The sequence below is a fragment of the Primulina tabacum genome, chromosome 1 (assembly GCF_025594145.1).
Source record: "Primulina tabacum isolate GXHZ01 chromosome 1, ASM2559414v2, whole genome shotgun sequence".
NCBI lineage: Eukaryota > Viridiplantae > Streptophyta > Magnoliopsida > Lamiales > Gesneriaceae > Primulina > Primulina tabacum.
The window spans coordinates 673,504-697,880 of NC_134550.1; the positions used below are offsets into that span (position 1 = coordinate 673,504).

Consider the following 24,377-nt stretch of genomic DNA (forward strand, 5'->3'; position numbering starts at 1 on the left):
TTCAGGCGTTTTATGACATCATGAGTATCTTCAATTTGTTTCTTTGGAATTTCAATTCGAGCAGGGGCATTTGCAGCATGCATATATGATTTAGTTACCCCTTTTGTGTCAGCAAATGCATCTGGTATTTGATTGGCTATTCTTTGCAAGTGTACAATTTGTTGTACATCTTTTTCACATTGTTTTGTTCTTGAATCCAGATGTAACAACGATGATACATGCCATGTAATTTCCTTTTCGGTATGTTTCTGTTCTCCCCCTAACATTGGGAAGATTTCCTCATTAAAATGACAATCAGCAAAACGTGCTGTGAACACGTCGCCTGTCTGAGGTTCAAGATATCGAATGATTGATGGACTATCATAACCGATATAAATTCCAACCTTTCTTTGAGGTCCCATTTTCTTTCGTTGCGGTGGTGCAATAGGCACATACACCATACATCCAAAAATTCTCAGATGAGAAATGTCTGGTTCTTTACCAAATGCAAGCTGCAATGGGAAGTATTTATGATATGCACTTGGTCTGATGCGAATTAATGAAGCAGCGTGTAAAATTGCATGTCCCCATATAGAAATAGAGAGCTTTGTTTTCATAATCATTGGTCTAGCAATCATTTGCAGACGTTTAATCAATGATTCAGCCAATCCATTCTGTGTATGTACATGAGCAACAGGATGCTCAACAATGATTCTCATAGACATACAATAATCATTGAAAGTTTGGGAAGTAAATTCACCAGCATTATCAAGTCTAATTTCTTGATTGTATAATCGGGAAATTGATTCCTCAATTTTATTATTTGAGCAAGTAATCTTGCAAATGCAACATTTCGAGTTGACAATAAACATACATGTGACCATCTGCTGGAGGCATCAATCAATACCATAAAGTATCTGAATGGTCCACATGGTGGATGGATTGGTCCACAAATATCACCCTGAATACGTTCAAGAAACATTGGTGATTCAGTTTGGATTTTGGCTGGTGATGGTCTTATAATAAGTTTTCCAAGAGAACATGCTTTACATTGAAACTTATTATTCTGAAAGATCTTCTGGTCTTTCAGCGGATGACCATGTGTATTTTCTATAATTCTTCGCATCATTTTTGAACTAGGATGTCTCAATCGGTAATGCCAATTGGTTAATCTTGAAGAATTATCAACTACCATGTTTGATTCAATGGGACTTATGTGTGTATAATGCAATCCAGTAGGGAGCATTGATAGTTTTTCCATCACATATTTCTTTCCTGATTTATATGTGATAAGACACATATATTTCTCATTCCCTTCATTCATTGTTTGAGTATCATACCCATGGGAATATATATCATTAAAACTCAACAAATTTCTTTTCGATTGTGGTGAATATAAAGCATCATTGATAAAAAATTTTGTACCATTAGGTAACAAAAATTGTGCTTTACCACATTCTTTAATCAAGTCTACAGGACCTGATATTGTATTCACCCTTGTTTTTGTTGGTTTTAGTTCCAAGAAATATCTTTTATCTCGGAGGATAGTGTGCGTTGTACCACTATCGGGTATGCAAACTTCAGCTTTGCTCATAGTATTTTCCATATTTCAACTTCAAAAAATATATGCAATGAAATAAAATTACTGACAATAAAATGCAAAAACATAGCACACAATAAAACATTATCATATGGGTACATAAAATATTTTACATATTTATTCCACCAGCAAATTGATCATTGTCTGAGAAATCAATCAGAAAATCTCCAGCATCAAAATGAGTTGAATCACTCAAAGGTTCACTTTGTTCAGTGAAGTTGGTCTCCTTTTCTTTCCCCTTTAATGATTCTTTATAAAGTTTACAAAGATGCTCAGGGGCTCGACAAATACGGGACTAATGTCCTGGAGTACCACATCTGAAACAAGAACTTTCATATCTTTTTGAGTGATTCTCATTAACACTCATATTTTCATGATGCCTTTTCTGTGGATGGTTTGGGACGTTCTTTTGAGATGAGTTATAAAAGTAACTATCTCGATTATTTTCAAAACCACGGCCGCGTCCACGACCACGACCACGACCACTTCCACGTCCACATCCACGACCACGACCTCGATTTCGTCCTCGACCAAAATCTTGTTTATAACTTTGATTTTGGTTTCCAGATTTAAATTCATTTTTGCTTACGACATTTACTTCAGGAAATGCCGTTGAACCAGTGGGCCGTACCTGATGATTTCTCACTAAATTCATTTGTTCGAATCTTTCTTTTAATCCCTTCCACAAAGCCATGGGATGCCAACGCAAAAATATCATGGCTTTTGTCTTTTCTTGGGATGTCGATATGCCATTTTCTTTTATGGTCTCATTTAGACCCAATGACTCAAGATGCATTTATACATCGAGAGTCCATGGCATATAATTTTTTTCCGTGATATCAAGAGCAATGAATTCGAGTTTTGCCAAGTTTGACATGGTGGTACTAAAAAAAATTACGATGCATTTTATTAGTTAATGAATATTGCAATACAAAGTAATGGATAAACAACAAGTACAAGTATTTGTAAAAATAAAGAAAACACACGAGGAGGATATTCTCCGATAAATAAAAGACTCGTGAGTATGATAACCAAAATAATTAAAAATAACTTTGAGAAAGTCATCTTCATTTTTCTTCGAAAAATTTGATGAAGAATAATTTTTAGAGAAGAAGAGAAAGTTGGAGTGATTGAATGTGTTTGTGAGATGATATTTATAGGGTAAAAAATAGCCGTTTTGTTACCGTTTATGACCGTTGGTGTACAAAAAATAAATGTATGTATTTGTATAATTTTATGGTAATAATATGGTGAATATAATATTAATCATGTTTAAATAATTATGTATATCATATCACATTATTATAATGAGGTGTCGTAAGTTATTTTTTTTAAAAACCTTATAGGCTTTTATACTTGTCGTATCCCTTACCGGGAGTGTGGGATGTCGTCTTAACATCCTCCCAGGATTTATAACAAGTTTTTGAAAAATTTATTTTTATTATTTCTAATAATAGTATTATATTATATATTAAATATATACACAATAAATAAATAACAGTAAAATAAATATTATTACTTTTGTTACCTTTTTCTTCTGTTTGGAGCTTGGAAAAATAAGGACTTTTAGAGCTTCGTGCTGATAACGTGTTGTGAAAAAGTAAAAATTTATGGTAAAAAGTAAAAATCTCAAACTCTCAAAATTTACTAAACTACACACTTTATAATATTTTTCTCTCAACTCAATTGTGATTTTCTTCACAAATGAGAGATCTATTTATAGGAAATCTTTACAAATAATCCAAAAATAAAATACATCATTACCTACATCATCACACATTAATTTTCAATATTTACAACTCTTATTTTCAACATTCAAATATTCAACATTCAAATATTCAATACACACATTTTAAATATATTTTTCAACAGGAACAAATATTAATATGATTATTATTTATTAGGTTAGTTGTTACTTTTATTTTTATTGCTATAAAAACTAAACATAATATCTTACAAAACGTATGTTATTAATTACTATAGGATATTATTTTGTGAAATAGTAGTATAAAAAACCAAAAAAAATTTACTATTTTTTATATGAACTTTGTAGCCACGTCTTTAATATAACACATATGATAGATATCATGTGTCATTTTTATGAGACGGATATTTTTTTTTGATATTATTACTTTTTATGTCAAAATTATTACGTTCTATTGTAAATATAGACATTGTTGACTCATCTTACAAATAAAAATCTGTGAGACCGTCTCACAAAAGTCATACTCTAAATAAAAATTCCAGACTAAAAATTGGGGATTTGTTATAGTTGAAGTTAATATAGAAATTTGCTAAATGTGTATTTTTAAATTATTGAAACATGGAAACAATATATAAAATTTGTTACAATTAATTCAGGCTATATTTGAAGTAAAAATTATATTTTAAACATAAAAAATAACATTTTACAAGGATTGTGCTGAATAAGATATGTATATCACAAAATTCAATTGTAAGAAGGTTTCATCGGACGGGGTTTTGTTATCATGTAAATAAACTTTGACAACAATCAAATAAATGACCATGACAACATGACAACGTGATTAGTGTATTTTGGTTTCTTCTATGTGCACATGGAGATTTTGATAAACACCCTTTGTTTTAACACAGACATTAATTCACGAGAAATGATATGCTCCAACGGGTGATCTTCATCTGGCGTAGCATCCATTAAATTCATTATAGATATGTGGGCCACAGTATTGGATGGGCACGGATCAAGTATTTCAGGTCAGGTACTCGATTTGCCGACCATTGTCCGAACTCGGCTCGACTTACATTGACTACCCGACTACTCGGGTTTTTTATATATAAAACGCAAAAATGGCTACAAACTATAAAATAATGGATCAAGAAATAGATTAAAAAACATATCAAAATATTATCGTCCAATGTCCACGATAACAAACTGAACAAGGAAAAACAATTACAAGGAAATATTTATAAAAATAAATGTGAGAAAATTCAAATGAAGTGAATAATAATTGATAATGAATTAATTACAATTTGCTATTTGAAAAAAGAATGGAGTAACACCGATTATTCATAATTAATTTAAATGATGATATAATGCAATATTTTGCATCAGTAGCCAGTACACTTTCCAATAAATATACATATTTTCACAAATTTGAAGATGTTTTAAAGCTATTTTAATCTTGAAAATTTTAAGATAAAAATATTTTAAAATCAAACTTATATGCAATCTATTTTCATATATGAATGGAAAATTTTGGCATTCTTTCCAAATTAATTATTGTTTAATCTCCAACATTGTGCTGGGCCTCGTATGGAGCTTTCCCCTGCTTTAAGTAGTGTTCTGAATCTGGGCGCCTTTCCTTTCGAGCCACGCAATATAACATCCCTCTTAATTTTAAACTAGACGTAACGGCCCAGATTTATTTTATTTTATCTTGGATAATTGAATTTTCAAAACTTTTAACAATAAATTTATCTCATTTTACAACGGATTTTAAACTTTAATTTTTTAATTGCCGGACAACAACTTACTTTTATAATAAAATTCATAATAGCATGAACATGTATCCGATCTGGTACGAGTTAAAAGATATAGTATGACCATACATTCTAAAACTATAGTTTTATGAATAGGTATTATGTCATACAATACCACACTCGATTCATATTTGAAGCAAAAATCGATATTTTTGACATTAAAAATAGTAATTTTTCATAATTTGGATAAGACCATATCAGATATGAGATCACACTATTATACATTTTTTATTTTAGTTTTATTAGTGATAAGAGTATTAATTTAATAGTCAAATCACCTCTCATGTGTGCATTTTTTAATAACGAGTTCGACGGCCAGTAATAATAAATAACTCCCCAAATTTAGAAAATAAATAAATAAATATATATATATATATATATATATATAATTATTGGCCCGAATATTAATTAAGATTAAGAACCCCCTGTAATAAAGTAAAAGGGAACAATTAGCAATTAGGAGAGCAAAATTGCCGCCTCTGGCCGGCAAATGAAAGGGGAAGAGTGCCCTGGCGCACGTTAGAGTCAATCAACCAACATTTTTCAAAATTCTCAGAAACGTGACCCCACACGCTCCACTCACTCAACAGCAAGAAAATATGGCAAAAGGCAACCCTCGCATTTCAAAACCAACCATAAGTCATAAGATATATTCTCAAACCGAACCCCAAATAAAATTGTTCTGCAAATAAATAATTCAAATGCCACAAAATCAGTACCAATTTTTAATTAACATGCTAATAATTTATATGATATTTAAATTGGTGTTGAATCGAATTGAAATAAATATCACATTGCTTACATGTTTTTTCCATATCTCCAACTCATCTCAAATATAAAATAATTTGTATGTATTATATATATAGCTTTAATTTGGTCAGCATATATACAACAAGTCACAACGGTTCTATGATACCGTACGATATTATTCTACGATGACATTGATATTAATTTAGTGGACAAATATTTGTACCTATCGAGTTGCAATCTAAGATGTCATAGATCCAATAAGAAAGAACATTATTCTTAAACTAGTTATGATGTTACATAACTGTATTAATTATAGTAGAAATAATACCTCAATATATCTCTTGTTTCTGACTAAATTATACTTTGACATATCATGAAACTTGAGTTTTAATATAATTGTATTATATTCACCCGTTCACGTCTTCTAAAAGTTTTATATTTATTTATATGTATTTTTTGTGAATGTATATACGTGAAGGAACCTTATACATTTTAGAATATTTATTATATAATGTAAATCACGAATTGTATAGTCAAATAAAATATATTGTTTTATCATTAACACATTATTGATCATCAATACTTATATATTATTATATTTGAATAATTTCTTAAATTAACATAAATAATTTTGTCATCCGAATAATTATTTGAATGGTTGGAAATATAAACTGAAGATGCCACTAAACCAATTGGAGTTTTTTTGAAAAATTAATTAATTAAAAAGATACTAGACACTAGGGTGTCAACCTAGGCTATAATGTATTTTCCAAAATTAAAAGGCGGGTTTTATAATTTAGAATAATTCGAAGGAGCTGATGTTAAATTCAAAACTTGGAAAAAGACATGAAGTAAAAGCGGAAACGAAATCTAATCGGAGAACCAAAGTTACCCGATCCGACGGCGAGTGAGAGTGCATGTGGAATGACGATGGACAGAGAGAAGGAGCGGGAGATAGAACTGGAGAGTGCAATGTACACGAATTGCTTGCTGCTCGGCCTGGATCCGAACGTTATCGGGGTCGGCTCCAACAGCGGCACGCCTCGGATCGGCCTCTTCCGCCATTCGAATCCGAAATTGGGCGAACAGCTTCTGTACTTCATATTGTCCTCCCTCCGTGGTCCAATTCAATCCGCCAAGGCAATTTTTTTGTACCATTCTGTTTTTTGTTTTTTTTTTTAAATTGTTTATGATGGATTGGATGTGTTGAAGTGTGGATCTTATTGCAGGATTTTGACAAGGTGTGGCCAATTTTTGATTCCGCTCAGTCCAGAGATTTTCGGAAGGTGAATTTTATTTCAGTGCTTTGATCATATATATTTTATATGGGTGAATTTTTCTTTATGGACTGAGTTGTTAATGTTGTTTCTTTATGTGTGGGGTGTTGGGGAAACATTTAGGTCGTGCAAGGGATTATAAGTGAGCTGGAATCACAAGGGGCATTGCCCAGGAGCAATTCGAGGGTTTCATCGCTCGCAACTTGCTGTGGGCCGAGGTTAGTTTACGTGAACGATTAAGGGATGGAATTAGTTGTCTTTCTGATGTTATGACGCTGATACTTAAGAAATGTGGTAGCAATGAAACACTATCATTGGACTACGGTAGTGTGACTACTGACCAAATCATGGTAATGCAAAATTCGAAAAAAGCTATTAGAAGCTAATTGAAAATATTTATGGTTTGGACTTTGGACAGCGCTGTTAATTTATCAACTTACTGTGTAAGATCTTTATCTTAATGCATATATGTCGCGACTGATGATGTCTCTCTACAGCAGCATAAGTGGGAATTAATGCAACTTTTTCCTGGCATAAATTGTGGTAGATTTAGTTATTTAAGAGATTGAAAGAGTCTATCCCCAGTTTCAAATATTAAAAATATGGTACAATCAGTTTACTTAGAACAACATCTGATTCTACATGGTAACAACTTTGGGAAAGCACCTTTAATGCTATTCTTGTATGGAGGGAGCTTCTATTTTTTTTTCCTGGCAATTCTGATGCTCCATTTCAGTTGATAGATACTGAGATCTTGTCAGAAAATTGTTTTCATCAGAATCCTCTTATGCCAAATCCTGGATTATATTCTTGCCGTATTTGCATCTAATAGCTTCTCAGAGGCATTTATGAACTGGTGACTACTTGATGCCATTGTCAATGGGAATTTACATATGCTAATTGCAGGTTCGTCGAACTTTTATGGCAACTCTCCCTGCATGCTTTGAGGGAAGTTCATAGGCGGACATTCGCACCTGATGTAGCATCAAATCCACTTCCAGCTCCCCTGACTGATGTAGCTTTCTCTCACGCAGCTACACTACTTCCTGTAACCAAGGTATTCATTTGATGTTTTCTGCCGATAAACAATGAGATGACGGGATTCTCTTATCATCTGATGATACAGCCCGCAACTTCCCTCTCACTCTTCGTCCTTTGACCCCACTCCTGCCACCTGCCTATTGGTGCATTGAGTTCATTTTATGAAAGCTATGTTACCCATTTAATTATTTGCATACTCTGGAACGTTGCTTTTAAAAATCAGTATCTTGAAAGTTAGATTTAACCGGGTACTATTACTTTGAGATGCATTAACTACGTTTATAATTGCGTTGATTTACTGCTGAAAGACCGATCTATATCTTTCATAGCTTTCTCTATTTGTCCACAGTATGTTCTTGCCACGTGAATTTTCTCCTCTCTGAAAACAGTTAGTTTTCATATGAGACATGAACAAAGATAGGAAGAAACTAATAAGTTACTTGTCATTTGATATTTTTACCTCTTTATTAGCCATCTGATACCAGTTACTAATGATATTTACTTGTAGTTTAGACAAAATTGTTACTAAACAATCTGCCAAAGCTTTTTTAAAATTAGAAAGTAAGTGGATCTAGAGATTTATTTTAGCTTATAGAGGCCTGTCGGATTTTTTTTAACTGTAATGAATCAGCCCAGAAGTTTAATCGTTCCTACACGTCTAAGCATTATAATATTTTAATGTATTTACAAACAGGCTAGAATAGCTCTTGAAAGAAGAAGATTTCTGAAAAATGCAGAAACCGCAGTCCAAAGGCAGGCCATGTGGTCCAGTTTGGCACATGAAATGACAGCAGAGTTTCGTGGTCTCTGTGCTGAAGAGGTAAAAATATCGTGTGAGGATATACTGTGTATTATATCAGATCGTGTATCAAGGATGGACATGTGCTTACATATTTTCTGGGTTCACAGGCGTATCTGCAGCAAGAGCTTGAAAAACTGCACGAGTTAAGAAATAAAGTTAAATTGGATGGTGAAATCTGGGATGAACTTGTATCCAGCTCTAGTCAGAATTCTCACATGGTTCAAAGAGCTACTCGTTTGTGGGACTCACTGCTATCTCGCAAGAGTAAGTTAAATATTTTTTTGGTTTTCTTAAATTTCTAACATTTCATGTCCCTCAGTTTTATGTATTGGAATCCTACAATAAAATTCAACTCAGTTCAAGTTTTGGGCAAAAATCTTATTTCTGCAGTATTATTTAGTTTGTGAAGAATATTATATTCACTTACTTTTCCTGCTTTACTTTTAATTTATATGAGACAGGATGAGGCGTTTGCTATTAAATTTTGATATCCGTGTTCAAAATCTGTATTTTCTGTTGAAGATTCAAGCCATGTGATTTGACATGTGATATATTGTATTTGTTAGTTCAATGGATATCAGCCAGCTAAAAGTTTAGTTTGATTGGAAAATGAGTAATCAGCAGCACCTATTAGTTTTTATCTCATTGAATACTGAGTACAGTTTTTTGTGTTCAATCTTATTAGGTCAACATGAGGTTCTTGCTTCAGGCCCAATCGAGGATCTTATAGCCCATCGTGAGCATAGGTGATATTAGTAACTTCATTGTTTTCTTTAGCTCCCCTTAAATTTATGCCTTACAATCATTTCAGGTATCGCATATCTGGTTCATCTCTGGTAGCAGCGATGGATCAAAGTTCGGTAATTCCATCTGCTAATTTAACTCCTGAATGGTCAGACACCGAGAAAACGGAGGGTTTACATGAAGGTCTAAACAATGAGAGAAAAAGTAACTCTGATTCTTCACTCTCTCGTGGAAATGAAGAAAACTTTCCTCGGATAGATGAAAGAAACATGAGAGGGCAGCCTACTGTTGACATAGCAGAAGTCTTGCGACGTTGGACCCATGCTTTGCAGCGCATTCACAAGCAATCACTCCAATTGGTATACTACTTTATGCAGAACCAGTTATTTCCTTGCTTGCAAATAATTTCTTCAGTCAGTGTATCAGTTGCTTTATTGTGAATTTGGATTATGAATAGTTCTTGACGTGATTACATTCCTGATCAAACCAGTCCTAAATTTCCTTTTATCAAATGTATTTTGTGTCCTTGGTATTATGATTCCATCTTCTCGTTGTTCATTAAAATTGTACAGTGTCTTAGACAGATGTATGAAATGAGTGACTCGGATAAGATTTTATTGGAGAGATTGGTGAATTGATAATAGGTCATGCATAGGAGATTTCTGTTGCTCCATGTAAGTTGAAGTATAAAACATGTGCACACATATCTTTGCTGTATCAAATTGAGTTCTTGTTTTATTCTTGACCTAATAGGTCCACTTAATTTCTTTTGTATCGGAATACCAGTGTATGAAGCTGCTACATCATTGGTTTTTGGGAATTGGGAGTGGCAGCTTCTTTTGCATGGATTTTTCATTTGCTAATTGGCTTGCACATTATCTTAAAATACTTCTTTACAGTTAAATGAATTTTCAAAGTGTGTACTTGAAGAAACTATTCTGATTTATAAAGTCATTGAATAATGAACGAGTTGCAAGTGTTGTTTTTTTCAAGTTTTTACCACACTGACGGTTTATGCTTGTCATTTGGATGACATTTTTACTCTAATTTTGACACAGGCCAAAGCAAATGATGGTGAGGGTCCAGCGCTCCTACAGAGGGTGGATGATAGTGGTGCCAGCAGTCATGCTGAATCTTTGGCTGCAACCCTTGCTGAACATAGGCAGCACCTGGATAGCATTCAGGTGGGCAATGGTTTAACTGACGTGCTTTATGTGTTTGCTGTGATGCAGAGTTTACGAGTTTGTTCAGACTGTTGATGGTTGTTCCATGAAGCTTGCACCTTATGCTAAATGGTCCTTTGAGACTTACACCACATGCAGCTGGGCTTGTTTTCTCTTTTTATGTGTTGTGAAGTGGTTAAGTCATTTGTTGATTTCGTAGATTGTGAATACGTACAGGTGCTTATCAATCAACTAAAAGATGTTGCTCCGGCTATACAAGACTCGATCATGGAGCTTACAGAAGAAGTTAATGGTATGTCTTCCAATATTCCTCCTCTTATGAAGCTTAGATCTACCTCGCCTGTCCAGGCACAGAACAGTGGAAGGGCATTGGTAAGCTTATTTTTCCTCGTACATAGTCTTCTAAATTTCACGAGCTCTTGAGTTGACCTTCCGTAAAATCTGCTCCTTATAAGTTGATGTGATGACCAGGAAAATGATTCTGATGAGGTTGCTGAAATAACCTCTAGACTTTCATCTGTTCAACTGGAAAGCGTATCAGCTAGTCCCCCTACTTTAAAACTTCCACAGCTATTTAGTTTGACTCCAAATTCTTCTGGGAAAGGTGGAAACACACAAAAGCGAACTGCAACTCAAATCAACCCGACAGAAACCATGACAGATAAAAAGCCCCTGGAGCAGCCTCCTTCAATCAGTCATGTGGATAATCCACCACATGGTTTGTGATTTGTTATTCTCCTTCTTGGCTTACGTATGATAGAAGGCATTCTTACTTTTTTGTTTTCAATTATTTTTGCAGATGAAGATATTGTTTACTTGCAAAACTTAAAGAGATCTGTCAGAGAAGCTGCCCTTTCATCTCAATCATGGAACTTGGAATCGTTCCAAGACAGTCGTTCTGATGATAGCTCCGAACACTTCTTTGTTCCAATTTCTGTGTCTGGATTCTCCCGTCCTGGGCAAGATAAGAAGCCTGATTCACTAAAGGGTAGACAGTCATTCAAATCTCAAGCAAATTCTTCCATGATTCAAATACACCCAAACGACATTCATCTCGGAAGCAAGTATAGTGGAGTGGCAGATATGTTAAATGATTTGGATTCACTTGATGAATTTGATGGGGTGAACTGTTTTCTTTCTACGGTTGGTTCAAATTCATCAGTTTCTGATGCACATAGGTCCTTCTATGATATGGATGAAGTTCATGATCAAGTTTTCTCTCCTCCTTTGCTAATGGATGTAGCACTTATGGCCGATTCTTATGAAGATTTACTTGGTATGTTGATTCGCGACATTACATTCTTAATGTTAGCTTTATTTTTTTCTTTGTACCAAAGTTTTTTTTGAATTTTTTCCAGTTTTCAATGAAATTTGGTCAGTTCCCAGTTAAATAGGTTTATAATTATTCATTTCTTGTTTTCATTAAATATTTTCCCTATAGGTGAATATTTCTCCGATACTGTAATTGTTTAATCTAAATATCTTGTTGGTGCAGCACCGTTGTCAGAGACTGAAACAGCTTTGATGGAACATTGAAAATAAAAGAGCGAGAAGATTGTGTCTTCAAGAGATAATGGATAATTTCTTTAGTGGAATTCCTTCCCTCCGTTGTTTAACTAAAAATACTTCCCTGATGTTTTGCTTGCCTGGTTCTGTCTACTCCTGCTACTGTTGCATGCTTGTGGATAGCTGATCTGGTTATTTACTACAGCAGTAAACTGGGCTTGCAGATTTACATTATGTTTTTGTGAAAAGATTGGCACACATGTTTGTTCAGATTCACATTTTTTGAAGGAAAGGCGTGAACGAGGTAACTGATACCGGGATATAAATCTAAGGAGTCTGGCAGGCTAGGTTCAATCTCTTCATGAATCATGTACCTGTTAGATTGTAAGATTCATTCTAATCTGCCAGCTAGATATACATTAATGTATTAATTTGTGTATTGATATTTGCTTCATTTGATGAATTTTCATTACCGAAAATTTGTTTCCCTGCTTCTGACACTTGTCTTTATTTTGTTTCTTTAAAATTTTTACCATCAAGAAAGTTGCATGTATCTATATTGAAGTTGTATGAACAATGTGTATTCTCGACAATTTTTCGTCAAGTGTTGGATTTGCATTCAGAGACTCGGTTTACATCTCTGTCCTCCGAGAAATGCCTAATAGTTGAGGATACTTGGATTGCATAAATGTGTCGTGAAATTTGGCCGAACCCTTGTATTTCTTGGTCAGCATAGATTTTATTTAGTGGATAATATACGTTACCCCATGATTTGTATAAATATTGTAATTTTGAATATTTGGGCGGTGATAACCAGAGGATAATGTTTTTTAGAAGATATATGAATTCAAAGGATTGACATGCTTAAAAAAATTCTGACGGGCTGCGTATTTTAATATGATAAACTTTGTATTTTTAGCAGTATTTTAACATTTTGAATTGAAATTTGGTGATCGGTACTCGTTCTTTGGAGGTTCTATGCGTACGCAATATCTTATACCAAGTTCTACTTTCTTCGATTATTTTGTGTTAGTTCTGCCACTAAAAAAATTGGTGGTTTTAGGAGAAGGTTGTTCTTCATAGCATGCTAGCGTGTAATAAGTAATTTGGCAGTAAAAAATGGTTTTACATAGACATGGATGTGTACTAGAGCACACCGTGTCCTTTTCGTTTGTTCAAAATGCCACTTCTTAACTATAGTTCGAAGTCTAACAAGCTTATCCGCATTATTATGAGTGAAATAAATAAGTTGATAACTAACGATCGACTAACTTGGTTTTTTTAAACCTCATTATTTATCACCAAAATAAGTTGAAAACTAACAATCCACTAACTTGGTTTTTATAAACCTCATTATTTATCTATTAAGCACTCAAATGAATAATGATGGCCGGTTTTTCATTATAAAAAAAATCATGATTAAATACAGTCAAAAATAAATTTTGAAAAATTCAATATCTCCAAACCTTAAGAAAAGAACAAAATGGAGAATACAAAATATTCACATCTTTTGAAGCCATGATTAGCTAATATCATCATAAAATATTGCCTCTTCCCATTATTCTCAAATTATACTTAAGAAAAGGTAAAAAAAAAAAAAAAAAAAAAACCCACGTCTAACGGTCTAAGGAATGTGATTTCCGCTGTTAATTTAATCCCATTTCTGCTGATTTGTTTATTTTCTAAGACTAGCATGAAGCACGTGCGATGCACGTAAATACCAATTATATGCTAAAAATTAAAATTTTGATTTTATAAAAAAACAATTTGAATCATTTTGTTATTAATTTGAATTTATTCTCTTGTTATGTTAGATGAATAAATTAATTAAGAACTTATATAATTTACTTTCAATTTTTTTGTCAAATCAAAATTAAAGTTGTTAATTTTATGTTATGAAATAAATTATAAGTAGCACAATATATCGAACCAAATGAACTGAAACAAATTTTTAAAAAATATATATCCAAACATCACCTATAAGGCATAGTAAAATAAAAATTAATTAAATTATGGACTTTATCAATGTATAATCATAAGTTACATAAATTAAGCACACTAACGATAAATATTCATCAAAATTCAAAAAAATATCAAAACTAACGAGATACTAATATTGATAGTAAAATATAACTCATTTAAATAAGATTATATGGTAAATATCAAATAAAATCTGATAAACTCATAAAATAATTATTAAATATAAAATTTAAACTACCGGTATGATTTTCACTTAAAAAATATAAATATAACCAAATACATAACTTGCATAAAAAAGGTTATTTTTTGTATTTGTTGAATTAGTTAGTTTGATTTAAAAATAAATAAATAAATAAAGATGTTAATATATCATATGTAAAAGCTCTGATACTTTGATAGATGTTAATCAATGATCATTATTACGTCCATTCACAATTGGAAAATATTTCCAGAATCCACGCTTTTATAGGTATATATAGATTAATTGCATAAATTTATCTATGTGAACTGATTCGCATTCGCATATCTTTGCTTAGACTTCCAGTTAACTGTTGTGGACTAGATGTACATTTCAGTATTTCAATGCCGTAGAGCTTGTGCACCTTATTATTTTACTATTTTCATGAGTTTCTGTTTTATTTGTTTCGGTTGGTGTGAGATGAATTTTGCCACGTCTGATTTACTTGTTTCATCTTGAATCTTTGGTTGTTTACATAGTTGGGAACGTCGGCGTGCAGCAGGTGATTGGACAATAGTTCTTTGTGTGGGAGTTAGAAGTATCCCAAATATGAAAGGTTTTAAAGCTAAAGTAAGAGTAGCAGTTGTGGCTATCTTAGCTGTATCGATAGGCCTTACTGGTCTTTATGGCTTATTGAAACCAATGTCAAATGGTTGTGTAATGACATACATGTATCCTACATACATTCCCATATCAACGCCAGAAAACATGTCTTCTACAAAGTACGGTCTGTATCTGTACCGCGAAGGATGGAAAAATATTGATTTTGACGAGCATCTTAAAAATCTTAATGGCATTCCAGTTCTTTTCATCCCTGGGAACGGCGGAAGCTACAAACAGGCAAGTCTCTCTCTCTCTCTCTCTCTCTCTATGTGGAGTTTTGAAGCTATCTGATGTTTTCCATTAGTATTTCCTTTTTATCTGGTGGAAATTTGGACAATGTAATTATTTTGATTCAGTTGTTGCATTTATTGATGGACTTATATCAGTTAGCTTTTGGTCCAAAAATTGTAAAACAAATCTCAAAGTGTGATGAATTTTGAAATATTGATCAAATGTTGACATGCAGCCGTATGTAGTAAGGGCAAAAATTTTGCCATGTAGTCACTCTTTTGATGCTGTCATTGAGTCCGGAATGTTAGACTTTCATATTCACTGTTGGATACACTTGCTTATATGTTACCTGCATTGATGCAGATCAGATCCCTGGGTACCGAATCTGACAGAGCTTATCAAAGTGGTCCACTTGAACGGCATTTCTATCAAGCTTTCCCATATTTGGAAGTGGGAGTAGATACTGATTCGACTGGAAATATGCTACCAAATCAATACACTTCTATGCTTGATTGGTTTGCAGTTGATCTTGAAGGTGAACATTCTGCTATGGATGGTCAGATACTTCAAGAGCATTCAGAATATGTTGTATATGCCATTCACAGACTATCTTTTTGTAACTTTTGCATAAAATTCATTAAGGCTGTGCTATGAATGGCGAATTCAAAATACGTGGCATTTATTACGCTGAAGAACCTTACAGTAGAAGAAAAGAAGTCTAGGAAAGCTGAAGTAATCTAGCTTCTTTGTTAGCATAAATTGTGTCGTTTAGGCTGATGATGAAGTAATCTATATGTATAACATATTTCTCACTGTTGGGGTATGCAATTGTTCATTGTTTTTCTTCATATGAGTTCTCAAGTTTCCTCAATTCTCTTTATCTCATAAAAGTTTCAGTATTTCTGGTCTTCCTCTAAATCTTCAACCACCTCCATGGCTTGCTTATTTTACATTTGCTTGCAGCATTGATGTTTGTCCCTTCTCTTGTAGCTTGGCTCCAGGTATGTTTGGTTTATTACAATCTTTCCATTCGAGTTTTGAAGCGCTTGAATTTCTAGTTTTAACTAAAGAATATGAAAATAGCTCATAAGCAACTCATTGCTAACAAAGCTCGTTATCTTAAAGGCAAGTAATTGTAGTGATCGTAGTGGAGTTTGGAGTTATGACACCTAGAAAAATTTTAGGCAGGCTGCTTTCATGTCGTGATATTATTTTTCCCGGTCTTGCTCAATCCATCTTATTTGATATCAATAAATCAGTGATAGTCCTGAGTGTGAATGTGCAAAGGTTAATCTTGAGCCAGTATATGCTCAAATGATGGTCGTATTTTAATGGAAAATTATGCTAAATATGACAGCATTCAGAATGATTTATGTAGTTCCTGTGAGCTTTTGATGTAATTTTATATCATTGTATAACGTACTGCAGCGGATTGGTATCTGTCAAAACTTTCCACATTTTTGGGATTCTTTACTTATCACTGGTGTCATCTTGCATGGTATAAGTGATTCAAAGCCCGAATTAAACTTCTTTTTGTTTCCCATTCCTGGCTTCCCTTTGTGGGAAATCAGGTTAAGCTTTGGCTGTCTCCTTGCTGGCTACTTTTCCTTTATTTCTGCATTGGCATTGTACCAGTATATGGTGTTTTATCCTATGGCTGCAATTGGAGTTGTTTCCTTCGCTTTTAGAGTCATACAAAGAAGGAACATAAAGAATGGTGAGACTTACCATGGCAGCAGAAAGCATTCCCATAGACATTAGTATTGCTCTGGTATTGATTAATATTTTTGTATCGGTTTTCTTCGTCTGACTCGAGATCATGTGTACTGTTTGATACGATATAATGAGATGAATATAGCTTTGTGCCATGCCTTCAGCACTGATTTTTGTAACACGTATTTCGATTACCGATTAATGTTTGAAAATCATTGCCCTTAAATCCAAACTCTCGGGGATGGTTTAGGTTCGGGTTACAAACAGCCAACGGAAAGGGGGTTGACTCAATTTGAGGAGCCATATAGTTGCACACCACCTACTTATTACTCTTGGGGCATCTCGGTGTTTCTTACACATTTTTCAGCTTGCATTATTAATCAGTATAGATATAGATTAAATATTTTTTGTAGAGGATCCTCGTTATACTATTGCTAGGTTTCCCCAAATTTCTTGAATCTTTGGATCAAAATTTACAATATCGAATGTGATGAACTAATGGTAATTTTTTGATTCAAATCAACACACAAATAGATCATATATATCACAGTAAAAGACAATTTTGAAAAATCACAACGGTAACACAAATGACACAAAAGAACAACCCCAAACATAAACCAAAAATTAAAATGCACACTAAATATTTAATAGGATAAAGAAAGGCAGTAAGACATGAAAGCTGCAATTAGAATCGACACAAAGAAACTTTGTGAAAGTTCAGCAGCAGGAGAGGGAGGAGGGGGCTCCATGTCCAGCATGAGAAGGTGCAGACGTGGGTGCCCGAGTTGCAGTTTCCGATACAGATATAAATGCCGCCATTGAGAGGATAATGCACAGACAAGTATATGGAGACAAAGATCTTGTCGCCGCCATTTTTACTCTCTAATGCTTTGGCTAGATCGATACCAGGGACATTGTATACTGACCTTTTTACATAGGTGACAACTGGTCTTGATTGTATCTGCTTCAATTTCTGGTCATCATGCATCGGATATCTGAGAAAAAAACTGAGTCAATGTTCACGCAGTGCTAGGTTGAGTCAAATTTCTAGTTTTTCGCAATATGGTTAAATATTTGGAGTCTAAAATGACTGCTTAAAAATGTTTTCCAAGAAACCCCTATTTTATTTGTCATCATTCTTTAAAATAAATCGGTTTTGGTTCTGGAACTAGAACATATGATTATTGAGATTGTACTTGCAAGAGGTTTGCCAATATTTATTCTGTCTTGTCTAGAGTTGTATACTCGTGGAGTTGTCATCATCATCATGGATCATTAATAATATGCTATTCATCAAAGAAGTCTTGAATCCCTTCAAAGCATCCTTGACATCTTTGCATGTTTTGCCTTTCCTTGATTCTAATACATGCCACGGTGCATCATCATAAGCAACATGCCAGTCTGTTCTTATTTTTGTCTTTTTACAACAACATGCTAGTCTGTTGTTCTTTCTTAATTTTGACAGCTAATAGAATCATTGACTTTGTGAGACATAAGTTTTTTTACAAGCAAAAATATTTTGCGGGGATCATGAGTGAAGACTAGAGTTGAAATGGATTTTAAAATATATAATAAACACCATAATGAAATGAGAAGAAAAGTAAATTGGAAAACATTTATTATTAGAGATTGAAGAGGACAATTTTTTAAAAAAAATTAACATAGTCAGTCTGATTGGTTCGAGCTACTGTAGAGTGAAAGAAAACGTACCTGATTATAACACCATGGCTAGATCTATTCTAAAAAACATCTTCTTCTTTCACAGTAAGCTCTACAGGGAAGATACAACAATTTAACAACTAAAGCCAAGTCATTCAATTAACCACCCCCTTCACCAAAAAAAAAAAAAACAACAAAAATTAAGAATGTCACATATGTCTGCCCCTTGAACGAATGCTAGTCGCCCTTGATGCCATAGCTCTCAAATTTTCTCTAGCGGGTACCACCCTAAACGCCTCCATAAATTCTTCCCTCTGCAATCTGAAAGCCAATGCGGCATCTCCATCCTGGCTTGGCAAATCTCTCCTTAAACTAGCTTCTCCTCTGTCTGAAGTTCCAGAAATTCTTGAACTTCGGCTTCTGAGTCGACGACTTCTTCTATCTGATTCTGTGCCATCTGTTTCTGGATTGTTTAATGCTTGAATAGATCTGTTTCTCATGCTAGGATTTCTTGTTATGGCTGGACTACTTTCCTCTCGAATCGATTCAGTAGTAGCATCTGAGGTAGTCACTGCTTTTCTTGCTTCAACTTCTTTTGGAAATAGGAGCTGAATTGTATTCCAGAGAACTGTGTTCACGGTGCAGTACCTCCAATTGCTGCCACAATTAAGACACATTAATAAATTAAATCAATCGGTCTTGTATTTTATCACTTTGATACGCTAAAAGAACAGCAACTACTACTGCCTTGTGTACCTGATAAGTTGCCTGCACTTTGGGCATCGCTTCCCACATTTGTCAGCTGCAGAACGCAAACATTGTTTGCAAAAACTGCCATATACAAAAGTAAATAATTCCGTATCTATTCGAATCACGTGTTTTAGATAAATGATGAGAAAGATGCCTTAATAGTCGAGCTACATTGTTTTCTTACCTGTGTCCACAAGGTGTGGTACTCGGTTCATAACATATCTCCAGACAGATCTGCCCATATGACACCACATTCTCAAGTTGGAAGCTCAAGATTGTGACAAAAAATATCACCATAAACGCGAAGGAAACAAATCTAGATTCTCTTACTGCACATGAAAGTTCTTCACGAAGCTGATCAAGGCAAGGGATCACAGGGCTTGAGTTAGAAACACCTGAGTCCTTAGCATCGTCTTTAATCGATTCTCCTCCGTTCTTCTCTACTTTTGCCATAATATTCACCTCTATATTCTTTCTCTCACATCCTAAAATAATCAAAGCCAAAAAATTAATGCAACTCCCAAAACCCTTCAGTAATTGTATGAAGAGAGAGCCAAAATCATTGGAATTAATTAGAACCTTGTTGATTTGATGTTGAATCATCATCTTCTTCAAGATGAAGAACGGTCACAGGTATGGAAACTGGACCATTCCTATGAGCCCTACGTTTTCTGTAAAGACCACCACGCACTTTGGCATTTCAACAAATTTATTGAAGAAAAATCGAAATGATTGTACTTGATAGTGAGGCAACATTCATGGCAAGAAGAAAGTAAAATCCCCACACTACGAAAACAGATGGCGATGATAAAAATAAGATCTTTTCTGATCAATCTTCATTTCTGTTAATAATTAATTCAGTATAAAAGAAATAATAATATAAAACAAAACTCGGGCACGTGATTAAGAGACACTGGAGAACTCATAAGAAATAATCCAGAAAAAACAATTACAAATCACAGTGTGCATTTTACCTTCTTGAATATGTTGGTGGGGTCTTGAAATCCGATCTTCTCCGCTGCTTGCACAATCTGTCCGGTGTATCTTCAACAATATGAGTGGCAATCAGAAGTGCTTCTTCATCCCATCCGGCCATGGCGACGACAGATCGAAACCTTGGACTGAACAAATTTTGATTTCTCGGGCCATCTTCAGAAATAACTTGATTATCAATTTCTGGGTTATCGGGACTCTCATTCGGAACCTCCGTATCCGACATTTTCTTGTAACCTTTTTCTCCCACGGGATTCGCAATATTTGAAAGGAAGAAAATAGCTCTAACGGTCATATATCTGGGTGAGTTGTTTGGTGTGATGCGGTAAAAAATGGGCTTTGTGAAAACAATAGAGTCCAATAAAAATTACTTCTCCAAATATGTCAATCGTTTTGCAACTTTTTTACTTAAGAATATATTCATTGTCTTGGTTAGAGAATGAAGCAGCAGCGCCAATACAAGACAAAGGAAGGGGTTTTTTTTATTTAAATAATGTAATTTAAAAAAAAAAATCAAAATAATGTTAAAAAAAAAACATTTTCAAAACTACGGCAATTCGCGCTCTGCTCACGTGGAGAATTTTAGCGACGGACTATATATAAAAACCATCGCTAAAATTGAATCAGCGACGATTTTTAAACTAAAAACCGTCGCTCAACCGTCGCTGTAATTGAATCAGCGACGGTTTTTTAACCGTCGCTAATTTCAGCGACGGTAAATGCCAAAATACTGCACATAATTATATCAACAGCGTGCACATGTACGTCGCGGATAATCTTGAACTTTCAACGGCTTGCAACTTTGGAGCGTGCAATGTACGCTGCGGAAAGAGAATTTGCGCGCTGCGAAAAGTCATTTTTGTTGTAGTGAAGATAGAGAAAAAAACAGACAATAAAGTTCATCAAAAAATAAGTTTTTCATGGCTTATCAAGCAAAAGAAGCTGCGCATGTGATGATGCCAATCTTGAAATGATCATGGAACCAAAATTGGTGTTTCCTGGGACTATGGAGATGTCGTAAGACTGGGATATCTCAATTGAATGTTGTTCATTTTCCTCAATATCATTCTGTGGCCGAATGTCATGTACAAGATGCTGCGGACCAACATTAAGCAAATTTGTAAAACTGTGTATGTTCGACCAAGACGGAGTCTAAAAATTCTGCTGACCAAACAAACCAAAGTCAGCCATCCCTGAATCAGTCCGCGCTTCGTAAGCACGGACGCTGGTCCACGTAAGCGACGGAATATTTTTTTAACGACGTAATATATTTTAAAACCGCTTCGTAAGCACGGACGCTGGTCCACGTAAACAAACCGTCCGTCGCTGATTCAATTTTAGCGACGGTTTCAAAAACCGTCGCTAAGTTAATTTTAGCGACGGTTTTTATATATATTGCGTCGCTAAAATATTTCGTCGATTACGTGGACCAGTGTCCGTGCTTACGAAGCGCGGACGCTGCTCCACGTGAGCAGCGTCCGTGCTCCGTAAGCGCGGATTGCCGTAGTTTTGAAAATGTTTTTTTTTTTTTACATTATTTTTGAATTTTTTTTTAAAATTACATTATTTTAAAAAAAAAACCCCAAAGGAAGCCAAAGGCATCTATTCCATCGACTCAATTCTTCTTCTTCGAAAGTCTTCATTTTTTATACATGAATAAATTGACAATTTTGGCAGTAGAAATTGAAGTGTCAGCATCTGTGCGTTTGTGGATATCATGAAAACTTGAATTATTTCTTATAATAATATACAAATATATTTTTTTCTTGACTTTGAACAAGAAATCTATCGTGCCTCGAGTCAATGATATATTGCGTAGTTGGGAGCATGTAGTTTTAAGTGCATGAACGTAACGTAACCCATTATTTTACTTAGTTATATTCCACGTTTCATTATTTCTTAAAAGTCTTTATAATCAAGATTAACCAAAGTAACATTGTAGTCCTTTGTACAATTACACACTGCTATGTTAGCAGCTCGGGGTTTGATTGGATCGAATCTTTATTTGTGTCATTCTTTTAAAACAATTTCATAGTAATCTTATATATATAACATTAGGCTCTAGCATTTCTTTTGGCATAGAATATATATCTTTGTTGATTTTTTTAGAAAATAAGCTGAAAAATTATTAGTGGTGATTTTTGTGAACTTCAGATAATATATTTTATACCTTTATTGTTATTCAATTTTTTTTTTTTTACTAAAAACTTGAGATTTTTCAGTAAACTCTTCGATTTTTTTTAGCTTGTATGCATTTATATTGTTTTATAATAGTTTTCATTTATTTATATTATAAATAAAGTTGAAAACTTGTTTTCTTGTGGTTAAAATAAAAAAAAAAGTAAATTAAGGTCAAATATTATTTATTAAATTCCTTAACCATCATTGCTCGTTACGTATCAACTGGTTTGACATGATCAGTAATTTAAAAAACATAACTCTATTAAAGAATATGATGTTTTATCATTTATATTCCGAGCACACAAATATATTTTCAAAACATATAAATGTAATGTCTAATATTTCACATATGAATGGCTAGTTTGACCAATTCAAAATTGGAAAATATTGCGCTATATCCATATTTTTTAGAAGTAATAGTTAAAGACACGTGCGACGCACGTGAAAATACATTTCTATTATCAATAATTGTTGTTAAATAAATAAGATCAGAAGAGATTAATTTACAAAAAATTGTATATTAATGATTTCATGCTATATTAGTCTAGACAATGAGTAATGCTACATGTGCAACCAAATTTGTACAGTAATTCTTAAATATCGCATTACGATATATTGGTTGTACCTTTAGCATTATCCGTAGGAAATTCAATGTAATATAATTTGTACTACATGTATTATAAAATGAGTGCAAAAGATATTTGTTTAAAAATTTTATGTGTTATAAATCTAGGTTATTCTTGAATGGAAGGATTTCAATACATTCAAATGTTATTTTTGTTATTTCAGAGAAGTAACATCATAAACTTCAAATTCACTCATTTCATGTTTATATAGTAGTATTTCATGTTAATTATGATATTTTTCAAGTCTACCCAATAATAATATTATTTGAAATTTATTTTACTTTATATAAATAATAATATGTAAATAAGTAATGTGTGGATTCAAGATTTGATATATTGTTTTATTATTAACAATAAAATTATAATTATAATCCATAAATTTGAAATCAATTTATCCAAGTGCAATCTAAATAAATTAATAATTGTTGAAAAACATAGTAGTAATAAATATTATAATTTTGTATAAATTAGACATTGAAGAAAATATAATATAAAATTGATATCACAATAGTTATTAAAATTAAATTTGAGAGATGAAAAAAGTATAATACATAACGTTGCCCACTTATTTTACCACGTATTATTGATTTATGAAAAATAAAAATATAATATAGATAATATATTCTAAACCTTAAATTAATTATTGCGTCAAATGTTTTCTTCTTTTATATTTTCAATTTATATTGCTTTTTTTTTTTTTTTTTTTGTCACCGGTTTTTCTACTCTATGAAAAAACAATATTCTCGTCATCTTCATTAGCAAATCTTATGAGAAGAAATGTATATTCTTCTCTATTTGATGCCTCTGCAAATCTTCACACAAATTAAGTGTTTTGTAGGAAAAAAAAGTTTGTTTCATCAAGCAAATAAAACCAAAGAATTTTGTTATTTTAGTATTCTACAAATTATATTTATTTTTTGTAAATATTTTAACTTAATATACAAGCAAATAAAATCAATGAATTTCGGTTATTCTATCTTCTAGACAACTGACAAAATATG

General features: G+C 33.2%; 2 protein-coding genes and 1 long non-coding RNA gene across 3 annotated transcripts; 2 read left to right on the forward strand and 1 right to left on the reverse strand.

Annotated features, from left to right (window-relative positions):
* Window positions 1-6,677: 6,677 nt before the first annotated feature.
* LOC142539575 (AUGMIN subunit 6-like) lies at window positions 6,678-12,871 on the forward strand. The gene is made up of 13 exons (XM_075645167.1): window positions 6,678-6,988; window positions 7,078-7,134; window positions 7,249-7,343; window positions 8,032-8,182; window positions 8,861-8,986; window positions 9,076-9,232; window positions 9,654-9,714; window positions 9,780-10,071; window positions 10,771-10,896; window positions 11,113-11,268; window positions 11,368-11,614; window positions 11,696-12,172; window positions 12,392-12,871. Exons 1-13 carry the CDS (start codon window positions 6,773-6,775, stop codon window positions 12,430-12,432), a joined length of 2,202 nt encoding a protein of 733 aa, XP_075501282.1. The 5' UTR covers window positions 6,678-6,772; the 3' UTR covers window positions 12,433-12,871.
* A 2,616-nt stretch (window positions 12,872-15,487) lies between these two features.
* On the forward strand, window positions 15,488-17,427 carry LOC142541005 (uncharacterized). Its single transcript, XR_012819210.1, has 3 exons — window positions 15,488-15,561; window positions 15,818-16,455; window positions 16,883-17,427. It is a non-coding gene; the product is annotated as an uncharacterized LOC142541005 (long non-coding RNA).
* Window positions 17,428-18,788: 1,361 nt separating this feature from the next.
* Window positions 18,789-20,864, reverse strand: LOC142540507 (uncharacterized). The gene is made up of 6 exons (XM_075646768.1): window positions 20,551-20,864; window positions 20,156-20,247; window positions 19,907-20,061; window positions 19,761-19,810; window positions 19,583-19,657; window positions 18,789-19,483 (listed from the first exon to the last, which is right to left on the reverse strand). The coding sequence occupies exons 1-6, from the start codon at window positions 20,862-20,864 to the stop codon at window positions 19,036-19,038; spliced, it is 1,134 nt and encodes a 377-aa protein (XP_075502883.1). The 3' UTR covers window positions 18,789-19,035.
* Between the last annotated feature and the right edge of the window lie 3,513 nt (window positions 20,865-24,377).

Excerpts from the sequence above, each read along its gene's own strand:
- LOC142539575 (XM_075645167.1), top strand. The coding sequence starts at position 6,773 with ATGACGATGGACAGAGAGAAGGAGCGGGAGATAGAACTGGAGAGTGCA. Across the intron at positions 7,135-7,248 it reads AGTCCAGAGATTTTCGGAAG|GTCGTGCAAGGGATTATAAG; the intron begins GTGAATTTTATT and ends GGAAACATTTAG. Across the intron at positions 8,183-8,860 it reads CACTACTTCCTGTAACCAAG|GCTAGAATAGCTCTTGAAAG; the intron begins GTATTCATTTGA and ends ATTTACAAACAG.
- LOC142540507 (XM_075646768.1), bottom strand. The coding sequence starts at position 20,864 with ATGACCGTTAGAGCTATTTTCTTCCTTTCAAATATTGCGAATCCCGTG. Across the intron at positions 20,248-20,550 it reads CCACCAACATATTCAAGAAG|AAAACGTAGGGCTCATAGGA; the intron begins GTAAAATGCACA and ends TGGTCTTTACAG. Across the intron at positions 19,484-19,582 it reads AAGTGCAGGCAACTTATCAG|CAATTGGAGGTACTGCACCG; the intron begins GTACACAAGGCA and ends TAATTGTGGCAG.